The sequence below is a fragment of the Lepidochelys kempii genome, chromosome 1, assembly GCF_965140265.1.
Source record: "Lepidochelys kempii isolate rLepKem1 chromosome 1, rLepKem1.hap2, whole genome shotgun sequence".
NCBI classification, from domain to species: Eukaryota; Metazoa; Chordata; order Testudines; family Cheloniidae; genus Lepidochelys; species Lepidochelys kempii.
The window spans coordinates 27974453-28000748 of NC_133256.1; the positions used below are offsets into that span (position 1 = coordinate 27974453).

The 26296-nt window shown below is 41.7% G+C and overlaps 1 protein-coding gene across 2 annotated transcripts in view; it reads right to left on the minus strand.

The window, feature by feature from the left end:
* The window catches only part of MAML2 (mastermind like transcriptional coactivator 2), a 301446-nt gene that overhangs the window by 91050 nt on the left and 184100 nt on the right, over positions 1 to 26296 (minus strand). For both annotated transcript variants that reach the window (XM_073337823.1, XM_073337815.1), the window contains exon 3: positions 11164 to 12594. In XM_073337823.1, coding sequence (XP_073193924.1) covers positions 11164 to 12594 — 1431 coding nt within the window. The remainder of the gene's footprint in view (positions 1 to 11163; positions 12595 to 26296) is intronic.

Here is a 26296-nt window from a genome sequence, read left to right on the forward strand (position 1 = left end):
ACCCATCTGTTTGCCTTTTCTCTGGACTAGCTGTGCTCAACATTATATATACACATAGGAAGAGACAGCCCTTGCCTTGAAGAACTTACAATCTACTAAGCAAGCTAGACAAAGGGTGGGAGAAAAGAAGTATTATTATCCCCACTTTACAGATGGGGTACGGAGGCACTGAGACATTAATGGCCTCATTCAAAGCCTACTGAAGTCAATGGGAAACTTTGCATCCTAGGAGAAAGACAGCAAAGCCATCCCAGAACTTATGGATCCCACAGGAGGCCAGGATCCTCCATGTGAAGGCCCAGTTCTGAGACGGGGAAGATCTATATAGCGGGGACACTGTTGGCAAGTAATCCTGACTAGACCATCCGGCCTGCTATTACAATTCTGTTCTCCCAGAGGAACAAAACTCTCACCAGCATGAAAAGATGAGAGAGATGTGCTGGTCCCAAATCCACCATATTTGTATTTTTCCATGAAGGGTTAAGTCTATCAGGTTCGGCATTTTCCTTTGTGGTGCCCTGGCGTTTTGCACCATGCCAGATGTGTGCAATACTAAAGAAATAAAAGCGAACGCCCAGCAGACACTTTGGAAGCAGTTAAATTAGCACCCAGCAGGGGCAAATTTGCAGCTTCAGGAGCAAGGTTAAAGTTAATGTGTTTTCATTCCTGGAGCATATTTGCAAGTGTATGATGGTAAAGATATAATTCTTAGGGCAAACGGGGAGGGAACAGATGTGTTTGGACTAAGTATGAGAAGCCAGAACCAACGCACACCATCTGCTATGAATTTGAATCTTTACAGTTCTAAACAGTTCTGTTAATTACTATATCTTTGCATGGTTCCAGCAGAGACCAGGAAGACTGCGTGAAAGAGGCTGTTTTTTATTATTGCCATTCTAGCTGAAACGAGAAAACACTGAAATTGTCCCAAGAAAGCCTGTTTTTTGCTAGGTTTAAAGTTTAGAGACGTTCAGATGAGTTTAGATAAGCACTGAATAAACTTGGTTGCTCTTCTAACCTCAACGAAAGCATTAACCCTTTAGTCATTCACCCACACTTAGAGCCCAGTTGTGGTCCAGCTTGTGTATAAGCACGGCCATACTGGGTCAGACCAATGGTCCATCTAGCCCAGTATCCTGTCTTCCAACAGTGACCAGTGCCAGGGAATGAATAGAACAGGGCAGTTGTGTGAAGAAATAAGGGGGTGCAAGGTTCCACATTACTCCCTTGTGCTGAGTCCTCATACTGCAGGTGGTAGTACAGGAGGGGATGGAGGCTCTATGTTTCTCTCCACTCCTGTGCAGGCAGGTGGGAGTGGATGGGAACTGGGTGGAGCCACAAGTCCATCCCTCGTTGGTCGCCATAGCTGTGCCAGCACATGGGATGATGTATACTGCACCAGGAAGGGTGGGGAAGTGCCATGAGACAGATTGTAATTTGCAGAGGAACAATCTGACTCCTGTTCTGCTCAATAGGAAGCACAGCAACACACTGCCCCTTTCTTGGGGCTCAGAGCAAAGCCACAACTGAGGTCTTAATTGGGACCTCCTATTACATATTCTGATCCAATCAATTTGACATTGTGTGTGTCCTACAAGCTGTAGCCCAGAGGCAGTGTAACCCAATAGATAAGGGACCTGGAGTCACCTCGGCTCTAATTCCTGGCTCTTTCACTGACTCACTCACTGACCTGGATAAATCAGTTAGCCTCTTGCCACCTCACTCTGCATGCCTGTACAATGGGGATTATGATCCTTACTCACCCGGGGATCTACAACTATGGAAGGGCTAAATTTTGCTAGCATAATGCTTTACAAAGTTAGGCTGGGATTTTCTACAGAGACTAAAGGAGTGAGGCACTCAAATCCCAGTGAATTTTAATTGGGGCCTAGCTCCAAACTCTACCCTCGTAAACAAACAAAAAATAAGCTACACACTGCATGAGTTTTAACTAAGCCCAGACCACTGGTGGAATAAACATTACACGTAAGCCTCCTCAAATATGAAGTCCCCAGGGAGCTAACTGTCTAAGGATATGGCTATATTGTAATTAAAAACCCGTGACTGGCTGGTGCCTGCTGACTCAGGCTTGTGTTGCTCGGGCTAAGGGGCTGTTTAATTGCAGTGTAGACTCACAGACTTTAAGGTCAGAAGGAACCATTGTGATCATCTTGTCTGACCTCCTGCACACTGAAGGCCACAGAACCTCACCAACCCACTCCTATAATAGATCCATAACCTCTGCGAGAGGGTCCTAGAGCTCAGGCTGCAGCTGGAGCCCGAACATCTACACTGCAATTAAACAGCCTCTTAGCCCAAGCCCCTTAGCCCAAGTCAGCTGGCACGGGCCAGCTGCAGGTCTTTAATTGCAGTGTAGACATATTCTAATTCCGGCATTACACATTTTCCAGCCAATTTGGACACTGAAATTGAAAGTGTAGGACTTGTGACCTTCTCTGTCGGACTTCACACCCATAAACCAATGAGGGTCCATGTAATTGATGCTAACTGCCAGTATATATGCAAATTATTATTCAGATCAGATCATTTTACCCTTCTACGAAGAAATGCAACCAAAATGGAGCTAGCAGCTAGGCTGAGAGGATTTTTGGTAGTCAGCATGTAAAGAAGGGTGCACTACTCTCCTCCTCAAGTAGGGAGCAGCTTCTTTGATTGCAGATCCAGAAACTACAGAACCCTTTCCACTTTTAATCTAAATCCAGGTTAATCCCTAGTCTGCAGCTTAAATTCCATCTATGCTGTGCGGCCGGGCAGCTGCCTATTAAACCCCGCACAGGACCTCAGGGTGGCAGTGGGGACAGTTGCCTCTCCCCCAGCATGGACCTGCCCTGCGGCCAGGGGAGAAGCGCCCCTCCTCCCAACCCCAACCCAGCCCTGGAACGGATCTGCCGTAGCTGGGGGAGAGGCAACTCTCCCCACACAGCCCAGGTACTGCTGCAAGGAGAGAGAGCTGGAGGGAGTCCTCTCTCCCCACCATAGCCCCCGGGAAGCCTGCACCCCAAACCCCTCATCCCCAGCCCCACCCCAGAGCCCGCACCCCCAGCCGGAGCCCTCACTTGCCCTGCACCCTAACTCTCTGCCCCAGCCCTGAGCCTCTCATCCCTGGCCCCACCCCGAGCCCTCACCCCCTCTCACCCCAATCCTTTGCCTCAGCCTTGACCCCTCTCCCACACTCCAAACCCCTCAGCCCCACCCCCCCACATGAATTTTGTTATCTGCACCATATTGGTGCACAGAACAGAATTCATTACGCACATGTGTGGGAAAATTAGAGGGAATACTCATCTGCACCAGTTACCACTACACACACTAGACTTCACTACTTCACAGGTATTTAAAAAGAACCCTCCACAGTCAAAAACATGGATCTTGCTGCAGTTAAATATGCTTTAAAAAAAGGTAAATACGAAGATCTAAGAAATAATTGTTTTTATATGAATCATCCAAGGAAGCCATATTTTGTTTCACTTAAGAAATTTCAAAAGCTAAATTAGAAGTGTAAGTTAATGGTGATGGAAAATAATGGAGAATTCTACTGGCCACACATTAAATGTGAACAGGCCATTATGTTTATTGCTTATGGTGTTTCCTCATATTCCGAGTTCTAACAGTCTGCAAGTTACAATAAATGCTCTTCACTAAAGACGTGGAGTGTCCATGGACAAGAAGAGTAAAAGCCAGATTCTGCCATTTATACTAGCATAAATGTAGACCGTTTTCACCAAAACCAAAAGGTGTTCCTGTGGATTTACACTGGGGTAACTGAGAGCAGAATCTCTCCCAAAATCTCTATAGAACCATAGGCTTAGTTGAACCACTCAAACCATTCATATCACTTTAAAACATATACAAATATACATAGATATGCCAAAGTTATATAAACAAGCTCCTAATTCATGCTAATGAAATATCAAGAACAGCAATTTTGTGACCATCTTCCTCACAGTTTGGCGTAAGGGTTCAAGGAGAATTTGGCTGAGATCAAGCCTCACAGATTGGGCCAGGAGAGGTGCGGCTCTCAGTCTCGCGCAAAGAGACGACTGCTGAACTGTTCAGGGTTCTCTTAGGAGATGGTACAAAGCTCTGTCAGTGTGGCAGAACAGCATATCAGCCCAGCTGGTCAAGGTCTTGGTACAGGGAAGAGATCTAGGGCATGACCAGACTAGGGCAAATGAGGGCTAACTCCCCCCAAAATAGTGACTAATCACATCAAATTTCCAGGGTTTTGAAAAGAAGAAATATACTGCAAGCCTGCCATGTCCTCCCCATACCTCCCAAAGGATGTGCCCACCCCTAAAAGGGATTACGAAAACGATGATTTATTATGTAAGTGCTGACAATGCACTAAGCTCTGTATAAGATGACACTGTCCCTGGGTGTAATCTTAGCAGAGAACAGAAGATGCACGGGGAGATCCTGAGTTTTAAAAATAAGGACAACTGGTTGCCCATATGAAGTAGTGGGTGAAGCTCTCATGACCCCCACTTAAATTGACCTCAAGATCTAGGAGTCACTGACTAAATACAGCTATCAGGACACAATGGCACATGCCTAGAGCTGTATGAATTGCTGTGGCTTCAGTCCATTGAGATTTGGTGAATTTATTCTGGTTTCTGTTGATATGAGTTCTTTCCCCTCCCATAGGAATAAAAATGAAAAAAGAGAATCTCAGCTAAAACCTCTGAGTTTAACGTGCTTTTGGATCAAAACCATGAGAGGAAGGATGGCCCAGGGAGTAGTCTAGGACTTGAGAGATCTGGGTTCAGTTCCTTGCACTGCCACAGATTTTCTGTGTGACCTTGGGCAAGTCACTTACCCTCTCTGTGCTTCAGTTCCCCATCTGTAACATAGGAATAATAGTATTGACCAACTGCACAGAGGTGTTAAAGATTGTAAGGCACTTAGATGCTAGAGTGATAGGGGCCATATAAGTACGTAAGAACCAGAGGTGTTCAAACAATATTTGTTTGGTGAATCTGGGCACGTATTCTGTTCAATTTTGTTTTAATTATTTGATTAATCATATTCAATAAACCACACAGCTGATCAAAAGCTTTCAAAAATATTTGCTGAATTTATTCAGCGCTAGTCAAAATGACTGAGTTTTGCAGGGTTTCCGCCCCAAACCCTAAGTCTCACCCCAAGACCATCCTTCAGTGACTGGTCCATCTTCTCACAAAACTAAGTGAAAACTTGACTTCAAATTTCTCTCCAGACTCAGTCATCCAGGCTTTCCCCAAACCCAGCCCAGGTTCACTAAAAGGGTGGCAAACTTCATTGAGTATGGGCTGAAATTGGGCTTATAATGAAACCTGAAAGACAGAGAGTTTGAAATTTTATTACAAGAGAGTTTTGCTATGACTGGACACTTACTGGTAGAGGGTGGGAAAGGCGAGTCCCCACAACACAGGCAGAGAATAAAACACACGAGCAAACAAAACCCCAATTCAATGCAGCCTCTTTCAGGAAACCAAGAATATTTCATTGCCATGGCTTGTCCCTAGAGGCTAAAAAGCATCTAATTAGCAAATCCCACTGAAAACCTCCAGTGTAACACAAAGTGACTGAGACAGGCAGAGAAATTATAAGCCTGACATTCCATTTAGCAAGCTTTAAAGCCATAAAGTCATATCCAAATGCTTTTTGGGGATTTCAAACCAAGAAAAAAACAGAGAATTATCTAAAGCATGTGAATTGATAGTTGACAGCGGTGTAGTGCCATTTGATAGTGGAGTTACAGAAGCTCCCTATGAACTGTGTACTCATGCTACAAATCCATTTCTCAACTACAGTAATGAAGGGCCAGATTCCACACTCTGCTTTACAGTTTATACAGTATCTAGTATAATAAAGCACTGATTTCTCATTGAGGAATTAGGCAGACTGAAATAAAGTCAATGATTAACCATTAGTAATTAATAATTTACTACTCTTAATAACGAGTGGAAAGCCTCATAGGCAGGAGGTGAAGCTCATGGAAAGAAGGGAGTGGAGCCTACACGACATGATCCTCTCCCTTTACAAGATCTGTGGAGTTACGATCCTCATTAACTGGGAGAAGGGAGTGGAGCCTACACGACATGATCCTCTCCCTTTACAAGATCTGTAGAGTTACGATCCTCATTAACTGTACTGGAGTTACGCCAAAAATGAATTTAGCCCCATATTTCCCCAAAAGTCCTCGCAGCCTGTGTACTTCCATATAGCTCATATAGCCCTTTCCCCTACTCAGCAGTTTGGCAGTTTCATGTGGTGAAACAGTTTTTAGATTACTTCCTTCCTTCCCACGGGAGTTTTCCACAGGAGGAGAGAAGAATACAGGCTTTAGTTAAGAAAATTACACTGTGGGTGATTGGGGGGAGGCACATACATCTTTAAACATAATTTGCCAATGATATTTTCATGGGTTTTTTTGTATTGTGTATTCTCATATTCTGAATATTCAGTTCCTTTTCATGCATGCCTTCTAATGGGGAAACTGCTCTCCAGTCTTGCTGGTCACTGTGTCTTTGATGGACAGTGGGATCTTATTGGCAAGTCAGAGTCAAGTTAAGGTCAGTGTTTCTTGCGCCCTTTATTTTCCAATGTTTTTATGTGAGAGAGAAGGGTAATCATTTAAGAAGTTTGAATTTTAACATGTTTTAATAAAAACAAAAAAACCCCTCTCTTCTTATGAAAACATGTCAATGACTTGATAACTAAAGTTGTAATTTACTTTTCATTTCATTAAAAGCCCAATTTGGAGATACCTGAAGCCTCTCACACACCCTTTAAAAAACAGCTTTCTGTCTCAGTTTCTGCATAGGCTGTCTCTGGCTGGATGATAATTTTCTGTGGAACATTTGATGATAATCAGAAAAAGCTTTTGTTTTTTAGGAGAGTCTGGAAAACAAGATTTTTTTTTCTTTGTAGAAACATCTTACGTGATTTTTTTTGGAATGCCATATCTCAAACCCAACTTTGAGCAGACACTCCACACTGTGCTTTATATACACTGTATGTCTTTTCTGAGGCTTATTACCTTTGAGTGATTTTATGAAAGGTTGTGGGACTGGGTTGGTGGGAACACCTGACAATTCAGAGAGACTTCAAAAGAGTTTATAAGCTTCTTGAGAGCTCCTGAAGCATTTATCAGATCCAAAGCAGAAGCTTTCCGAATCAGCAAACTCCACCACCTAAATCCCTAGCGTCCAAGAAGCAGAAAAGCTTAACATCTTCCATTGTGCATCGTGCAGACTTTGTAAGTCTGGCGCTCAAATAGTCAGTTGAAGGTGCTTACAAATTCTGCCGGCTCAGCCTAAGGAGTCTGTTGGCTCTGGCAGCTAAAAAGCGATATACAAAGAAGTTTAACAGGTGAACAACATGACAATTACCAATACTGCAGGTCAACCGTGGATCAACAATATCTCTCTGTAAACATAGCTCCTGCTTCTAAAGAATTTCACCACTGTGTAGTGACTGCCACAGAGCTTTGGAGTGATTGCTGTGGGGCTAAAAGAGGATGAGTTATCTCTTCAGTGTAGATGTTCCAGAGTTCTTGCTACAAAATTCTCACAACCTGTGGTTATCTTTCCAAAGCTTTACACAACAGCACTGCTATGGGCCAGACTGCCCCATTGTGCTCATGAAACTGTGGGAGATGATCATGAAATCTCCCTTGCAGAAGCTCCTGCTATGCATTCCTTATAGTGAGAAGTGATTGGGGCCCTGAAAAAGTTCACATGGGGAAAGCCTCTCAAGCCACCTGATCCTGTGAATGCACAGAGAAGAGATCCCAGATCCGCATAAGGAGGAGACGTTTTGCATGTAGAGCTTCCATTGACCGTGACCCTGAAGCTTGCTTAGCAGCAGCTGGGCAAGGGACACAGTCGGAAGCTAACACTGCTTCAAGCAAGTTACCATTAGTGTTTTAATTTGCATCCAGTATGTTGTCTTGCATATTTTGCAAAAATATTCATGTTTATAAAAGTCCTGCCTGTCTCGCCTACGCTGACAGATTGCTGGAGGAGCACCATCATGGGTGCATAATGAGCCTGTTCAAATCCCTCTGACTGCCAGTCTGTTACGAGAGTGGGGAAACACTCCCGTAAAGACCGTTAAAGTACAATGGCTAATGAATAGAGAGCTACAGCCAAGGAGCAATAGATTCCCCTGCAACACAGAATCATAAAAGGTTAGGCTGGAGGAGACCTCAAGAGGTCATCTAGTCCAGCCCTCTGCGCTGAGGCAGGACTGCGTAAACCTAGATCATCCCTGACTGGTGTTTGTCTAACCCGTTCTTAAAACCTCCAGTGACGGGGGTTCCACAACCGCCATTGGAAATCTATTCCAGTGCTTAACTATTCTTACAGTTAAAAAGGTTTGTTTCCCCGAATATCTAACTTAAATCTTTCTTGCTGCAGATTAACCCAATTACTTCCAGTCCTACCTTCAATGGACACGGAGAACAACTGATCATCCACCTCTATACAACAGCCCATAACAGTCTTCAAATTTGTTATCAGCCCCTCCCCCCATCTCCAGGCTTTTTCCCTCAGGACTAAATCAGGTTTTCTAAACCTTCTAACATTTTTGTTGCTCTCCGCTGGACTCTTTCCAATTTGTCCACCTCTTTCCTACAGCGTCAAAACATGGACACAGTACTCCAGGTGAGGCCTCACCAGTGCTGAGTCGGGCAGGACAGTTATATCCCATGTCTTACAAAGGACAATCCTGTTAATATATCCCAGAATATTAGCCATTTTTGCAACTGCATCACATTGTTGGCTCACATTAAAATTGTGATCCACTTTAGCCTCCACATACTTTTCAGCAGTACTACCACGTAGCCAGTCATTCCCCATTTTGTAGTTGTGCATTTCTAATTCGATTTATGCATTCGATTTTTCCTTTCTAAGTGTACTACTTTGCATTTGTCTTTATTGAATTTAAACTTGTGAAATTCAGACCAATTGTCCAGGTTGTTTTGAATTCTAATCTTGCCCTCCAATATGCTTGCAACTCCTCCAAGTTTGGTGTCAACAGCAAATTTTATAAGCCTGCTCCCCACTCCATTATGCAAGTCATTAATGAAAATGTTGAAAAGTACTGGACCCTGGACAGACCCCTGTGGCACTCCACTTAAATAAGTCCTTCCAGTTCGACAGCAAACCATTGATAACTACTCTGAATATGGTATTTCAACCAGTTGTGCACCTCCTTTGTCGGAATTTCATCTAGACCATATTTCCATAGTTTGCTTATGAGAATGTCATGTGGGACTGTCAAAAGACTTACTAAAATCAAGATATATTATGTCTTCTGCTTCCCCCCCATCCACTATGCCAGTAACCCTGTCAAAGAAGGAAATTAGGTTGGTTTGGCATGATTTGTTCTTGACAAATCAATCCATGGTGGCTATTGCTTATCATCTTATTCCTTATTACACTATTAACATAACATAGTTGAAGTTGATTCCCACAGCTGCTCCCTCGCCAGCTTCTTCAAACCAAAAATAAAAAGAAATCCCTTCTGCCTGAAATTTCTCATATGCTGTCTCTTACAAGGAGATGAGATTTGGGGACAGTTTATGATTTATTGATCAAATTGTTTGGGAAGCTAAAAATTAGTTTTCAGTTGTACAAGTCTTCTAATTTATTTATTTAGATTGCTACTTTTTGTACCACCAGATTCCATCTCAAAACAGGTTGGCCTAGAAATTCCAGTTTTGTTTGACCCATTTATACTGGTGCTTTCAATTACTATTCGGAAAGTTTGGTTTTTCCATTTTCAATCATTAGTTATAGGATTTTTTCCCCAGCTATGAGAAATTCAGAAGTTACCTAGCAGACTTTATACATTTGAAATATTGCTAACCCCAAGAATTCAATCATAAGTCAGGCCCACAACAATCATGACATTGGCTTAAAATCATAAGATTAAAAAACCTCCAATAACATTTTTTTTAAATTTGCTTTCTGGTTTCTGAGCCTTTAGGTTACATTTGGGTCACATTTTCAAGCTTTACTCTACAACCATGAAAGACAGAAATGTACTTTTTTGAAAACAAAAGCTGAGATTCTCCTCTAATCACATGACTCCAGGAGCTGGAGCTTTAGGAAAAGCAGCAGCTATCACTATACTCATGATAAAAAATCGCAAGAGTTTGCAACACTGCATTTGTCTGTAGGTAATTGTACAGTGCTCTTCACTAAGCATCTAAGCTCCTCATGTGCCTCAGTGAATTTTATTCTCACACCACCCCATGAGGCAAGTATTTACTATTCCCATTTCCCAGATGAAGAAGTGAAGCACAGAGACACTGATTCTCTGATGCCTTGTAACTTGTACAGCCATTTATGCAATGGTAGCGTTTTCACCCACTTTGCACAAGTATAAATGACTATACAAGGGGCACTGGAGAATCAAGCCTTTTGAGATTAAGGCCAAATTTATCAAAAAGAAGCCTATAATTCTGAGTGTCTCAGTTTTTGGTGCCCACCCTGAGTTGTCTACTTCCTGCTATTTTCTAGTCCTTGCTCATTTCTACCACACATCATTACTTTATAAGCCTACTGAGCCAATGTGAAAGAGATTTTTTTTAACTGATGCCCACCATTCAGTCTATATATACCCAGTGTTATAGGCCTTTACATGGTTAGAATTTATTTTTCCATTCTTTTATAAACACATTTTCCAAGAAAATGAATACTTAAAAATGGTGCTAGTCAAACCCAAAAATAACACTTGAGCAGTTTTAGATTTTCCTTTATAAACAGATAATACAATTCCCAGACAAACATTTTTGTCAAGTTAGAGTCAACAGACATCTAAGACTATTGTTATTTCCCAACCTCTGTCCTCCCAGAAAAAAACAATGACATAGAGTTAACATTGCAAAGATATTGCCTTAGAAAAGGCGGCAACAACAACAACAACAACAAAAATTGTGGTTCAAAGTAGCCTACATGTTATAAGTATGAAAACTGAACATCCCATCACCAGCTCTTGTGCAGTGGATCTCCATTAAATGTGAGTGGCCTTTGCATTTCATTACCAATTTCTTGAGCCCAATCTCACTGGGAACAATGACAAGAATGGAAAAGCCTTTCTATTGCACAGAAAAGGACTGTTTTACTACTGTTTAGGAGGAACACATCTTACCTGTCTGTGCTGTTGAGAGATGGGATACTGCAGTCCTGAGATTTGTTGGCTTTGCTGCATTTTCTGAAGTATCATCTTCTGCTGCAATGCTAAGGATACGTTTGGTGGCCGTTGAAGAGGCTGGTTTTGGAGAGGTTGAGTAGGTTGCTGCTGTTGCTGTTGCACTGCAACAGGGCTCTGCAGCTGCTGAGGATAGTGCAGGATAGAAGGCTTGCTTTGGGATCCCAAAACTGAAGGCATCTGCTGGTTAGTTTGCTCTGAGTTAAAATGACACAAAGGCTTTGTGTTGCCATGATGCTGCTCTAATGGTGATTGAGTGTTGTTTATAAAGTTTCTATTGAGATCCTGAGGCTTTGGTTGCATTATGATGTCAATAGGGCTGCTCTGGGTTGGGGCGTTTGGTTTATAGATGTAGTTATTCATCGCTTTGGACTGATTCCCATTGACAGGTACCCCAGGCATGGCTGAACTCTGGGGGCTGAACTGCTGCTGACGAAAGGAAGGGCTGGGAATTTTCTCTTGTACGAATTGTCCTGGGGAAGGGCCTGATGGGGACAAGGTGGGCCAGCTGGATGGCTGGGTTTGCTGCTGCTGCTGCTGAATCAAGGCATGCTGTTGTCGGTTGGCTGCTATTTGTTTTAGCTGCTGGGCGTGAGATACTTCTTGCCAGTTAGTCAATGGTCGATTGGAGACCGAAGAGACCTGTGACGGCTGTGCTTGATTCTGAGGCACCGAAGGGACTGGTGAAGAGGTGGACATGGCAGCACTGGACATAGTGAAGGCTGGTCCTGTAGAAGAAGGCCTCATTTGAGGGGAGCCCACAGGTGCCTGATTCAAGCCTGGTGAATATTCACTCTTTATCACAATTTTCTCCATCTGCAGAGAAGATCTAGCAGCGCCTCTCTGGTTTTGCTGCCCGAGATCAATGTTAAATGGCTCATCTTGTTTTATGGTGGCATTTATCATATTTTCTAGTTCAAGGTCACTCATTGGTGGCACCGATATGTTAGTCAGTTCATTAAACAGCTCCTGAAGCTCTGGGTCCATCATCTGTTCCCCTGTATCTTCCCCATATCTATTAGGGAAAATGTTTTCATGGGACATATGATCATCCAGATGTTTGCTGCAAGATATGGTTTCTCCTGGTTCTTTCTTGACCTCTTTCAAAGGCATACTAAACATATGCCCACTAGAGTGGGTACTGTTTGTTAGGCTGCTGGTCTTTCTTTGTGATCCTTGCCCCACAGACAAGGTTCCTGATATTGACTGGCTTTGGCAATTGTTAACATGTCTGCCTTGTCCCATAGAAAGATTATCACCCACTCGTATCCTCTTAATATCAAGGAAAGAGTTATCTGAAATACCATTGGGTCTCTTGTTGTTAACAGGTGATAAATTTACCACCAGCTTCCTCTTCAAGGAGCCCTGGAGCTGAAAAAAGTGGGGAGAAAATAAATAATTAATTGACATTCAAGATCCAGTCCATAGTCAACTCAAAAGCAGGTTGATACTAATTTGATGCTTATAACGTGAAGATCTTGAAAAATTAATTAACAAACGTTATGCAATACAGTAGGATACTCTGGAAATTAGCAGAAATTTGTGATACTAAAATTAATGGAATTGAAATAGATTTCATAAATTTTAAGGCTAGCAGGGCCCCTTATGATAATGTAATCTAACCTCCTGTGTAACACAGGGCATAGAATTTTGCCCAGTGATTCCAGCATCTACTCCATAAGATTGTTCTTACTGACTGGTATAGAGTCTAAGGACCCGCTAAGAGACGTTTTCAGAGGCAAAATGAATAATTAGCCATCCAGCTCCCACTGATTTTTGGCATACCCAGATTTACACCAGCTGAGGAGCTGTCCCCATATATTCAAATATGTCTGAAGTAACTAGGAGAATTTTACCTTGTTCACATACTGAATTTAAGGCAGTGGAGTTATGCCAATTTCAGCTAAAGATCTGGCTCATGAGATACCTTCTACTGCTGTACTATTTTTTCCAAATATGTACGTTAATTTATTAGGGAAGAATTAGGCCCTAGACATTTATGTTGTGAAATGTCTGCTATAAAATTAAATACAGGCTATGCAACATGACCCAGCTAACACTGATCTGAGAACCATAACTGTTTCATTTCCTTGCTTTTGAACATTTACGTATATAGTTTTATACACTCACAAACAGTGTGGGCTAGATATTGAAAAATATACACATACAATTGCACATCTAGTGTAGGCTCAACTACCACAATTGGACATGTTTTATCACGTATTTGTGTATGAAAACTCCCACCTTGCACATATACAAATCAGGTGCATAATTCTGCACACCTTTACAGTACATAGCAGCTAGACATGTTTGAAATGCGTGTTTGAAATTCAAGCCCAATGTATGCATCCTCCAGTACCTAAAAGCAGAATTTCAGAAACACTTCATAACGGACTATATTCATTCACATTAATGTTAATACTCTTGTTGTATCTTTTGCTCTTTACACAACCAATGTACTATGAAGGAACATCACTGGCACAGTAGGCTCTAAACAACTGTATTTATTAAATATACACAATATCCAAGCCTAGATACATATGCTCTGACTAGCTTCTGCAGCACAGAACACAGTCATTGCTACTAGAATGCTTACAAACTATTTAAAGAAGTACTATACTGGTGTGTGTGGGGGAGAGGGTGTTGCTTTCATTTTTGTCACTTAACCATAAGTACATTGAGCCAGGTGATTTATGATAATATGTCATTTGATGAATGGCCTGGTTTTTAGCTTGGTCTAAGAAACCAGGGCCCATGTCAAGGTATGATATCTTGTGAATATCTGAGCAGAAACAAAAAACTGATAATCCCAGGTCTCCGGTAACATACGTCATGTTTTTTGCTAACTATGCTGACTTGTCATACCATAAAAATCACATTTATATTATACCCTTTCACATATAGATGGCCTTGAGTTTGTAGAACAGTATTCTGGCCTGTGACCGCCTGAATTTAAGGACTTGTCTGGAGTTGTTCCTGATTAGCTGTTCCTTATCAACTCTGAGTGGATACTCTTATTCAGAAATATGTGTCTACCCATGGAATTAATCAGGAACAACTTCATGTGTAGACAAGCCCTTATATGCAGTTGGTGCTTATCCTTTTGTACCATTCAGGTCACTGAATAATCCCCTCGAAACATCATGGGGAAGATATAAAAGTCTGTCAACCCGCCTCCTAACATAAAAGAACAAACATCATGTTCCAAAGATGGTAAGATGAACTGCCATTTGCAAATCTACAATGTAGTTTTGTTCTTTCACTTTATAGCTGAAGACGTTCTGGTGTCTGTTCTATTTTCACCCACATAACTTGATGCATTCAGTACACTGAGTTTGTATTTTCTCTTTCATGGCATAGTCAGTGAGATTTTTGGGTGGTCATTCACACTACAGAGTGCAATGACTGTAATCTGGGTAGCATGTTTCTTTGTAACACATGAGTCACTGTACTTTCCTTTGCATAAAACCAGAAAACTACATTTCCTTTCACCATCATCTTTGCTATCATTTTGCTTATTAGAAATCATTCTCAAGTCCCCAGATTCTTCTTTATGGGAAATGGGGAAGTCCCTAGTCAAAGTACATGTTTTGCTCTTCTACGTTTTGCTGACAGAAGGACTAAATAGATGATGAATAATGTATTCTCTGCATAAAAGTGGGTTACCTGGAACTTATGCCTTTCTTGATTAACTTTGCATTTGCACTGACACTTTGAAACATGACTAGCTGTTTAAAATGTCCACATACTCTCAAAGCCCTTGGACAATGGGCCCTGATGTGATTAACAATGTTGTTGCTGAACAGCACTATGTGTATCTGATATTTAAAATAATATTTGAATTAACTAATAGACAGATGTAAACAATGCCACATGAGACTACTTCAAGAATGGAACTCTACAGACAACTATATACAAGAAACCCATGGATCACCACACCTACCTTCATAGATCCAATAACAACCCCAAATACACCAAGAAACCTGTTATCTACAGCCAGGCACTCAGATACCACAGAATATGCTCCAAGGAGAAAGTCCGGAATATACACCTTAATACACTCAAAATTGCCTTCGCCAAACAAGGACATTCCAGAGAAGTAGACTGCATCATAGAATGGGCCACCTTGAGACTGCAGAATACAGAAATAAACCCCCCTCTGATTGTGCACCCTTAGTTGTCACCTATTACCCCAAGCTGGAAGTGATATGGGGTATCAAACAACTACAACCTGTACTCAGTGGGGACCCCATTCTGAAAGAAGTCTTTCCTGAACCCGCTCTTCTGGCCTTCAAACAACCCCCCAGCCTCTCCAAGCTTAGCATGAGAAGCAAGCTCCCCACAAACCAGGACACACCAACTCAAAGTGGCACCAGACCCTGCCAGAACAACAGACACAAAACCTGCAGACATCTCTCCATGGCTACAATGACCAGCACCCCCAGAACACACCTTTCAAGGTCCACAGGATCTATACATGCCAATCACAACATGTGGTGTACCTCATCCAGTGCACAAATGCCCCAATAACAATTATGTGGATGAAACCAGACAATCACTATGCTCTCAAATGAACTCACACAGGAAAATGATAAAAGACAAAAATACCTTAGCACCGGTGGAAGAACAGTTTTCACAAAGTGATCATAGAATCATAGAATCATAGAATATCAGGGTTGGAAGGGACCCCAGAAGGTCATCTAGTCCAACCCCCTGCTCGAAGCAGGACCAATTCCCAGTTAAATCATCCCAGCCAGGGCTTTGTCAAGCCTGACCTTAAAAACCTCTAAGGAAGGAGATTCTACCACCTCCCTAGGTAACGCATTCCAGTGTTTCACCACCCTCTTAGTGAAAAAGTTTTTCCTAATATCCAATCTAAACCTCCCCCACTGCAACTTGATACCACTCTATACCAGACCACTCAGTCCTCATCCTTAAAGGAAACTGTACAACACCTTCAAAAGACAATCCTGGAAGCTTAAATTTGTAACTTTGCTAGACACTAAAAATCTTGGATTGAACAGAGACACTGGATTTATGGTTTATCACAACAATCTATAATCTACTAAAGCCCCCCTGCCAGCTGCTTTTCCCCACCACTTCCCTTCCCTTCCCCCCACCTTGAATGGACCCTTGAAATATGTAACTACTTATGCTAAACAATCTGTTCCACCTTTTATTTTGCTGTGACATTCTGAGTATGTTTCTCAGACCTCAAGTAAAGCTCAAATGGGGAAACTGAGACACAGAAAAGGGACATGATTTGCCCAAAGTCACTGGCAGAGCTGTGAATAGAACCCAGCTCTCCTGACATCCAGGCCAATGATCTGGCCACTGGACCACATTGCTTCTTCTGTAAGTTAATTATGTAATGACACTATAATGTATGCTAGGTATAAAAATATGAATATATTGTTCTCAGATACATCTCGTGTTTCCTTTTCTGCATCCTGCTAAAATGCTTGCAAAAAGGGCCCATTCATTTTTATTTTTTTTTAATCTTCAGAACATTTTGCAAATATTAATTAATTCATCCCAACAACAGCTCTGGGAGGTAGGTACATGCTGTTATGCCCATTTTACGGAAACAGCAACTGAGACAGAAGGAATAAGGGGTAGATTCTCATGCCCTGCTAGGATACTTCTGTGCTCCCCAAGAGGTACAAAGGGACCTTCAAGCAGCTCAAAAGGGGCTGCAGAGGATTCTCTCTGCTTTATGAGACTGATTTCCCTCCCCTGTTTAAACATGGGGGAGGGGACAGGAAAGGGAAACATACAAAGGGTGGGGCCAAAGCACTCATTCTTGATTGGCTGGAGCAGTCTCATAGGACTCGACCAATCCCAGAGCCATTTTCCATCCTCTCTTCAGCTGTATCAAGTTGTTCTGAAAACTGCAGTCACTTTGCACTGCAAGGGTTTTCACCTATGTGTTTAGTGGTGGGTTGTGTTTTGTTTGGGTGAGTTATAATCTCCCTTATGCAAAGTGCCCCATCAGAAGCTTACGAAGAACCATGCGTCTATACCAGCCGAGCAAGAGGGAATCAACCAACCAGTCTAATCTCATTAGCTATGTTTTTATGTTGACATCCATCGCTGTAACATCTGAACATTCTGTGCATGCGGGCAGGGAGAGAAGGGATTAGACTTCGTCCTGCTTTTAAAAAAAATAGAAGGCACCTATCGAACATGCTCAGAACTAATTTTTCAGTGGCTGATAACTTTTTTCATTGCCCAAGCAAAGCACATGCACCTCAGGAGGAAAAAAAACAGCCACTTCCATTTCAAGCATCAGCAGTTCATGTTGTAAGTGAGGACTTTAAGATTTGGCTCCCTGTATACGTGACAAATGTTTTTTGCACCTTACACACAAACACATTTCTCGGGCTAGATGTATTTGTGATTATAAATTTAAAGTGATCTGACCTGTGAAATACTGAAAACATCTATGATTGGAAATCTGTAAAAAGACAGAAACGAGGAGGTGAAGAAGCCCTTTGTGTAAAGTGCTATTCCACAACAGGTAGGCAGTACTTAACATCAAAGTGTTTCCTGGCAGATAACATTATTGTAAGATTTCTTGATAAACAGGGTGCTGAGGAGCCAGCATGGGTTCATGCACTTACAGCAAGGAAGATCTGGATTACTAACTGCTTAAAATACTGGTTGTGAGACAGGGTAGTGCTTTTACTGATCCTGTGGCGGAATAGTGCCAATAGAATGCAAAACTCTAGAGATGAGTGGTCCAAATGTCACTGAGTGATAGTCACCCTGCACAATGGAATCAATCACTTCACACTGAAACCCCATTGTGAGGACTTAAATGGGATTTAGGAGCTGTATAAAGCTTGTGCTGGCTCCTCTGCTGAGGGGTGAATTTTACAAAACTACAGTGTCTAAAATGAGGACGATGGTGGTGAATTTTTGTCAACATTGCAAAGGCATAGGGGCCAAATTTTACTCTCATTGACACTGTTGTAAATCTGGAGTAATTCCACTGATCTAGTCATTAGAGTGGAGTAAAAAAAAATTGGAGGAAATTTCAGTTTTTTGTTGAGAATCCCAAACTTAAATCTAAACCTTTTTTTCCCCCTGAAAACCATTATTAAAAACTTTGAAAAATAGTTTCAAATTTTTGTTGAAAAAATGAGATGTTTTCATGGGAAGTTTAGAAAACAATAGAAAACTTTTCAAAATTTCCAGGGGACAATAACAGGCATCTTTCAACCAGCTCTTCTAACAACATGAGGGCCTGAATCTGACATTGGCTGCAAGCAGAGGACGGTCACTGACCTTTGCAGGAGTTGCACATAGGTGACCAAGGACAAATTTTGGCCATCACTGTTGGCAAATGACAAGGATGCTTTTTAAAATTCCTTTTTGATTTAGTTTCCATTTCCTTATAACTGTTTGCTTCGTGCAGGTTCTTCTGTTGGATAGCACTCCACAGTTCATATTTCCCCTTACTTTTAAATATTGTGTGTGAATATGGTACTTGTGAAAAGTTCTAAGTTGACAGTCTTGCAGACTTAAGTCTTTTGGCTTTCCACAGACCAGGTAACGCAGCATCTCCCCACTCTGGCCTGTCAGTGTATCTCTACGGTCACCTGGAAGGACTTTCTTCTATGGGCAGCAGAGAAACTCAGTATCCATGCCTAATCAATCCTTGACCTGCCTACAGAGATTATCAGTTTGTATCAGCTGTGAACGTCTGTCTTCTTTAAAAAAGAAAAGGAGGACTTGTGGCACCTTAGAGACTAACCAATTTATTAGAGCATAAGCTTTCGTGAGCTACAGCTCACTTCCTCAGATGCATATCGTGGAAACTGCAGCAGGCTTTATATATACACAGAGAATATGAAACAATACCTATTCCCATATTCTCTGTGTATATATAAAGCCTGCTGCAGTTTCCATGATATGCATCTGAGGAAGTGAGCTGTAGCTCACGAAAGCTTATGCTCTAATAAATTGGTTAGTCTCTAAGGTGCCACAAGTCCTCCTTTTCTTTTTGCGAATACAGACTAACACGGCTGTTACTCTGAAACCTGTCTTCTTTAAATGTCTGTACCTAGCCACTAAGGGCTGGACTGAACCACCAACTTATTTCAAGTAACAACTTTAAGTCATTACCAACCTAGGCTGGCTGAAGACCTAGTGGGGAAAAGATCTCCAATCTCCTAAAACGTCCACTTTCCCATCACTGGAAATTCCATACTCAGAGCTGTGGCAGTATTAACTTCTACTTTAGAACAATAATTGATTTGCAGCACAAACTCATGCAAAAACTTCTTGAAAGTTACTACCAATTTCAAAACAAGCAATTATCATACTTGGAAATGTAGTGAGGCAGATGACATGGTGACATTAAAAATTCATAGGGTGTAATAGTTTTGACATGAATACAAACATTTTTGCACCTGCTCTTGTAAAAACATAAAATATAATCAAAGCTGCTTTAGAGGATGTCTTTTTGACTGTTTGCCTCTCAGACTTTTCCCAATCTTAGATTTGTTGTACGTATGCGCTGCTTGCATTGATGGAGGCACTGTTAACAATATCTTTTATATTTTGAGAGATGGGTAGGATTTTAGATTAGCTATATGAAAAATACTGAAAAAGTCAAAGAAGGGGTTTTGCCAGAAAGTTTGTGCAGAAGGATGACAAAATTAAAAAGGAACCCATTTTAAAGAAGGAAAATACATTGCAGATATTTTATTACTTGTATTGTGGTAGTGTAATGCCGACAGACCCGGGTCGTCGGCGGGCAGGATTGAACCAGGGACCTCAGGAGCTTAGTGCATGAGCCTCTACCACATGAGCTAGGAGCCAACTCACCATTAGCTAAGGCTGTAGAGCAGACTCAATCATTACTCTCTCAGTGGTCTCGGTGCCACTAGATGGGACAGAACACCACCCCAAGGAAGTGTGTGGGTTACAGTAGCACTAATGGCCTCTATCAGGGCTGGTCTACACTACCGCTTAAGTCGATGTAACTTACATCGCTCAGAGGTGTGACACCCTGTGAGCAACGTAAGTTACATTGACTTAAAGCTGTGTCCACACCATGCTATGCTGGCAGGAGATGCTCTCCCACCGACATAGCTTCTGCCTGTTGCAGAGGTGGAGTAATTACACCAATGGGAGTGCACCGTCCTGTCGGCATAGTGCATCTTCACCAGATGTGTTGCACCAATGTATAACAGTAGTGTAGACTTGCCCTCAGGATCCCATGGTGCTAGGCACTGTGTGTCTTCCAATACCTGGACATGACAGTGGGTCTCCTTAAGTATTTATGACCTGAGTCTGCAAGATGCCATTGAAACCATTCCTCCTACTGAGAGATTTGTTTGCATTATTTCCCAATGAGACACTCAGCACCCTGCACAATCAGGCACAACCAGGAGAATCCCAGACAGGTGCCTGACGTCGTCCCCATGTTATCTCTTTTCCCATTGGAGTGGAGGCTGAAGACTACAAAGAGATGGAATGGAACACCCCTTATTCCCCATCAGTGTAACGCCTCCAGAGCAGTGCAAGGCTTCTCTTTCCACAGAATTGAGTGTTCTGCCTCTTGAGTGCTCCTTCCTTGATGCTGCAACCCCACACAAGCCCTCTGGGCCCAGGAAGGAACAAGACTTCTTACTATACCCTTACAAGACAAATGTTGCTGGTAAGACCTGGCAAAAATGATCTCCCACCACCTCTATTCTTAAATCATCTGGCTGCTTTGACAGTTCTCTTCTGCTGAAGGTGGACCTGACCCAGTTACAATGCAGTGTTGAGCTATGGTGAGGGCTGGCTCACTTCACTGGCTCTTCTTAAGATTTAATATGCTCACTCTTGTTTTGAGCAGCAGACTTCTTGTACATGAAGAACAAAGCTGAAACCATACATTTTTTATCTTGATATTAACTTTTACCTGTCCTGGCTTCAACCCAGAGTCTGCACAAACATGACACATGTTATGGAGATTTTAGCACAAAGTGCAATCTCCAGGGTGAAGTTCATCTTGGAAAAAATCTTAATTGTTCAAGGTGGATTGAATTCTGGGAACTCAGTCATCCTCCAGTCACCCTTGTAGACCATAGTAGCACAACACAGTTAATTCTCTTGCTAACCAAATGATTAAGACGTGATACAAGTCTTTCCCACATTTACCGTAATAAACATTACTAAATCAGAAATTATAGTAACAGATAAGGATGTTCTCCAGCTGACAAGTATCCATTTAATTCTTGTTAGTTGGGGACAAGGCTGGAATAGTAATCAGTGTGTTAAAATCCCACAATTTACCTTCATTTATGGAAAAACAACATCTCTTGCCAATTGAAATTACCAATGTAAAAATGCATCTATATTATCCACAGCGTACTGTCTAGAAATACAACAACAGGGCTTTGGTCCAAGTTGCTGAAGCACAATAATTATATCTCTTACGCAGATTCTACATCTGATGGATTATAAAATCTCATGTCTAGTTCTTAGTGTTTAAGGAGAATAGGAACACAGAGAAACAGTACAGCTTTAAATAGGTCACAATTGCTAATCAGGATATAGCATTTGTAATTCTGTGCAAAACAAATAGGCATAAAAGATCTGCATTCCTTATGCTATGCGCTATGTATTTTTCTTTTAGAGAACGCTCCCTTCTTTTCTCTCTCCAATTCCTTTCAACCATGAATAAGTTAATGATCACTTTATGTGCAATCTACAGAAATTAATGTCAACATTTATTGTCATGAAACGTGGAGCAAAGAGTAATGCAATCTGAGTTTGGGGAAATACAAATGCTTAACTGATCCTATCCTGATGAGAAGGAAATATCAAAGGCATTATAAATGTTGACAGGATGATCAGGCATGTAAAAGAGGTCACCCAACACCACCGTGCACATTGTTTACCAGTTTTGTAAATCAGCTTAAAATATTTAAAACACATACTGTCTCACACAGGAAGCTCCTAATCCTCAAAAATGTGGCTGCTGTTATTTGATTTGCCTTTAGACACTACCACACATAGTAGATTTAAACGAAGAGATTACTGCTTGCAGTCTGGCAATTGTTTTCAATGCAGCAATGCCTGCATAATTGAGTTTGTGGGGTCACGATTATGGCACACACATATATAAACCACACCCATAGATTTGTATTACCTGTCTGTGCCCCAGTATCCTACACAACACCAGCCGGGTTTTAAAAGTTCAGTCAATGGAGAGAGAGAGAGCAGACATCCAGCCAATGCCAGAAACAAGGAAACAACCAGACCACTCACATTTCTGGCGAATTAGCACGTCACATAGGAGACTCACGCCAACCATTTGGCCTTGAGGTCTTCTTCAGGGCAATTTATAGTTCACAGGAGACACAGTCATTGCTTTTGAGTTGAAAAGCTGCAGCGTACCTAGTCATCCTTCCAGTATCAAACAAACTCCACCATATGAGAGGGGGAAAGTATTCCTTCCTCCATGGCTTTCACCAAGGTTCTTAGAAGCAATCAACAAAATTGTTGCTCATTGGAAGGAAAGGTTAGTAATCTTTTGCCAAAAACTTCAGTGGACAAGTGAAATTTAGGATCAAATCTAGACCTGGCGTAAGGACAACTTCCAAGAAATTCAAGTGGAGTTGATGGTTTAATTTGACCCACACTGGCACCCAATCTCTCCTCTTTCTGTTCAGAAATTGCCTGGACTGCCGTGTCTTGTTTCTCACCTATGTCACTGTAGCAGAGAGTGCTGTCTTGCTATTTGATCACAGACTTGGAATATGTATGACAGCAGTAATAAAAAATATCCTTCCTTTGACTGGCTGTGAAATGACAGTGAACCAGTTTGGGATTTTAAGAAATACCTTGTACATAACATAACGAAATTCCAGATTATGGCATCACCTATGCAGTATATTATATACCTCTTCTGTTAGGATAGCAACAAATGTGGATAATAAGAGTTCTGCTCAGCTACTATGCTGAATCAACACTGCTATGTAGATTCAGAGCATACAGAAGCAGTCCCAGCAGGAATCGATACAAGGAAACTGTTCCCACAAATCATTCCAATAATCTGAACCTCCTAAATTCCAGCTCCACAGGAAGCAGCCCAGTAAAGAGAAAACTAATTTCTTATGTGTCCATTTACTGTATTAGTCACAAAAAGTTATTACTGTGGCAACTAGCACATCACAAGGTCCTTAGCTGAGAGCTCCCCGAAGAAGCTCCTTAAAAGAAGCACACACAAATCAATATGCCATGTGATGGCAGGTTACTGGAAAATGAATCTTTATAGCAAATATATGAACTTCACCTTCTCATGGATTGCATATAAGGAAGCCAAAGACACAAGCAACATCTTAACTATGTGAGAGTTGCGCTATTATACTGTTCCCTTAAGGGAGAGCATCGGATTGGTGGCTCTTAATTGGCATAGATAATCCAACTGTTGACCAAGCCAACCAATTCTGATAAGATGAAGCAGAGTTGCTAAGGGAGTCAATGACTTTCTTTAGGCCCTGATTCAAAACCCACTGGAGTCCATTAGAGTCTTTCAAAGGACTTCACTGGGCATTGGATCAGAGTCCAAGGAGAGGAAGAGCACAGGTGCAGACTACTGGACACTGCTAGCAAGAGTCTTCCAGTCTCTGGCACATGGAGCTCATGCATACTGCCACCTCCCCACAGCAGAATACATATTCACAGCAACACTTGAAGAAGAATCATCCTTTCATCCCTCAAGTGGCCCTCCAGAAAGGCTGGTTGTCAGGGCAATGTGGTAAAAGCTTGCAAGTTAGACCTATTCTGATGGATACATATTTATTCCTATTTAGTGAGTGTCTATTAGGCATTTTACAACCTAAGAAAACATCTACAAAAATTCAAAGAGATCCATATCTAAAAACAAAACCTACAATCTATTGGAGATAGAATTCTCTCCATTCCACTCCCCGCCCCTTCAGGAAAAGTTTAGACAAACAAGTAGGCCTTGCAGTCTGCACATCTGAGGTATGGATGAGAATTAAGAGTTATTCTCCAGGGCTGCTGGTGCTCTGGCAGACATGGATAACTTAAGTCTAAGAGCTGTCAATCATGCCCCTTGCATGAGGACTTTGGGTGGGGAGAAGAGTGGGGAAAGAATGTTTTTCCACTATTCATAAGTGGAATTCCACTTCCCAACTGTATACATACCAGTATTCATCTGCATAAATACATGCAGTGTGAATCAGTGTTTAAATCAAATGAAATAGTGGGCCAGAGTCTCAGCTGGTGTAAACTGGTGTAGTACCTTTGACTGGCCCAGTGCTTTTATGAATCAGGGCTGAAGGCTGATTATTATGAACCAGCATTTACTGTCACTGTAGATTCCACCAGGAACTTTTGTTGGATGTCTGTTGCAACAGACGCCTCGTTTTTTTGTCCTGCGATACAGACTTTTATTGAAAGAATTCAGTGGAGCAGTCAGGACACCAACATCTCTTGACCATCTGAGAAGAGCAAAAAAGGAGTCCTTAAGGATATAGTGCTGGTGGATAGCTGGGACAATGAGTTAATGATGTCTGACGTTTTCCTTCCCTCTGTTTTCGAAGTTATAAGTAACAAAATCTGGCAGGCTGAAAGGCCTGTGTTGTCAGGGGCTGTGCTGACATCCATATTGTCAGTTTAGAAAGAGAGTTTTTGCATTTACGCAAGTATGCCCATTCTCACTGAACTCATGGGAAAATATTTGAGCATCAGGAAAGAATGCTGGAGCGTGCCTAGTGTCTGATCTCCACTAAATTCTAAAATCAGTTTGCATTTAATTAAAATATTAACCAACAAAGAGCAATTGCCCAGGCTTTTCTTTTAGAAATGGGGAATTTTTGAAGTAAAATATTCCTTACCCACTGAAGTCAATAAGGCTGAATGAGTGTAACCCAAGGTACAATTCCATCTTCTGTCTCCAAAACACCATTATAAAGCTGCAGTTTTCTATTCCTCAGGAGGCAAATTCATCCCTGTGCAAAGGGCCAACACATGTCCAATGACCACTCAAGTCTCATTTATGGCCTCAAAATAGGGTGCAGTGAACAGGTCAGAGGACTTCAGTAACTCAGCTAGAGTTCATGGGCCTACTACAGGGGCAGGTGGGTGAGAGAAGTTCTGCGGCCTGAGATGTACAGAAGGACAGACTAGATGATCATGATGGCGCCTTCTGGCCTTAAAGTCTATGAATCTTGCACTGACCCTCTCTGAGCTGGGACTCCCATGAAAATAAGGTGTGTCATTCTTGGAGCCGCGGGGAGGGGGTTTGTCAATGGGAGACTTGCCTTGAGGAGAGAGGTGAAGATGTATCACTTTGACAACATAAAATATGTATTTCTAGCAGCTGCTCTACTGAGAGAAAGTCTCCATTTTTTATTTAAAAAGTAGGGAAAATAGATCCAGAGCCTAAGAAGCCTAACAGTTAGATGTTTTAATTAAAGGTAAATTTTGCATTGGGGTGGCTGTGGTTAAAGCACCAGGCAAAGGTCTGACAGCACAGGCCAAACAGAGGCTCTTTCTTTCTTGTTAAGTGTTCAGTGTTGCCTCAGTCTTATATGGCTTTTAAACTGCAGGCACCTTCACATAAATGTTCACTTTTTAATAAAAAAAAATCCAACCCAGGCTGTTTGTAATCCTCCTGATTTAGATGTTTTAATAATGTGGGATTTTATCTTGGAAAGATGGTGGCTGCAATGAAATTAAAACTCTATCTGTGCCTACTTCAGGCAGGGGTCCCAGACAGACGACCAAAAACATAATATGTGTTTTACAAACAACATACGCACCTGTCTTTTTAAAATGATTTTAAAGCAATTCAAGTTACATGTAGCATTTTATTGGTAAGACACGTTCCCAAGACAGGCGCCCCATTATATACTAATTTTGCATTCTAATATAATTAATAGGGTTTTTCAATTTAATGACCTTAATCAATAACATTTTCAATTAAGTGTCTCAAATTTCATTTACATTGCTGTAGATGTAATAAGGCAGTCATTGCACGTTAAATCTGTTAACCATCATTTGGGATCTGCTCCAAGGCACCCTGAAGTCTACAATAGTC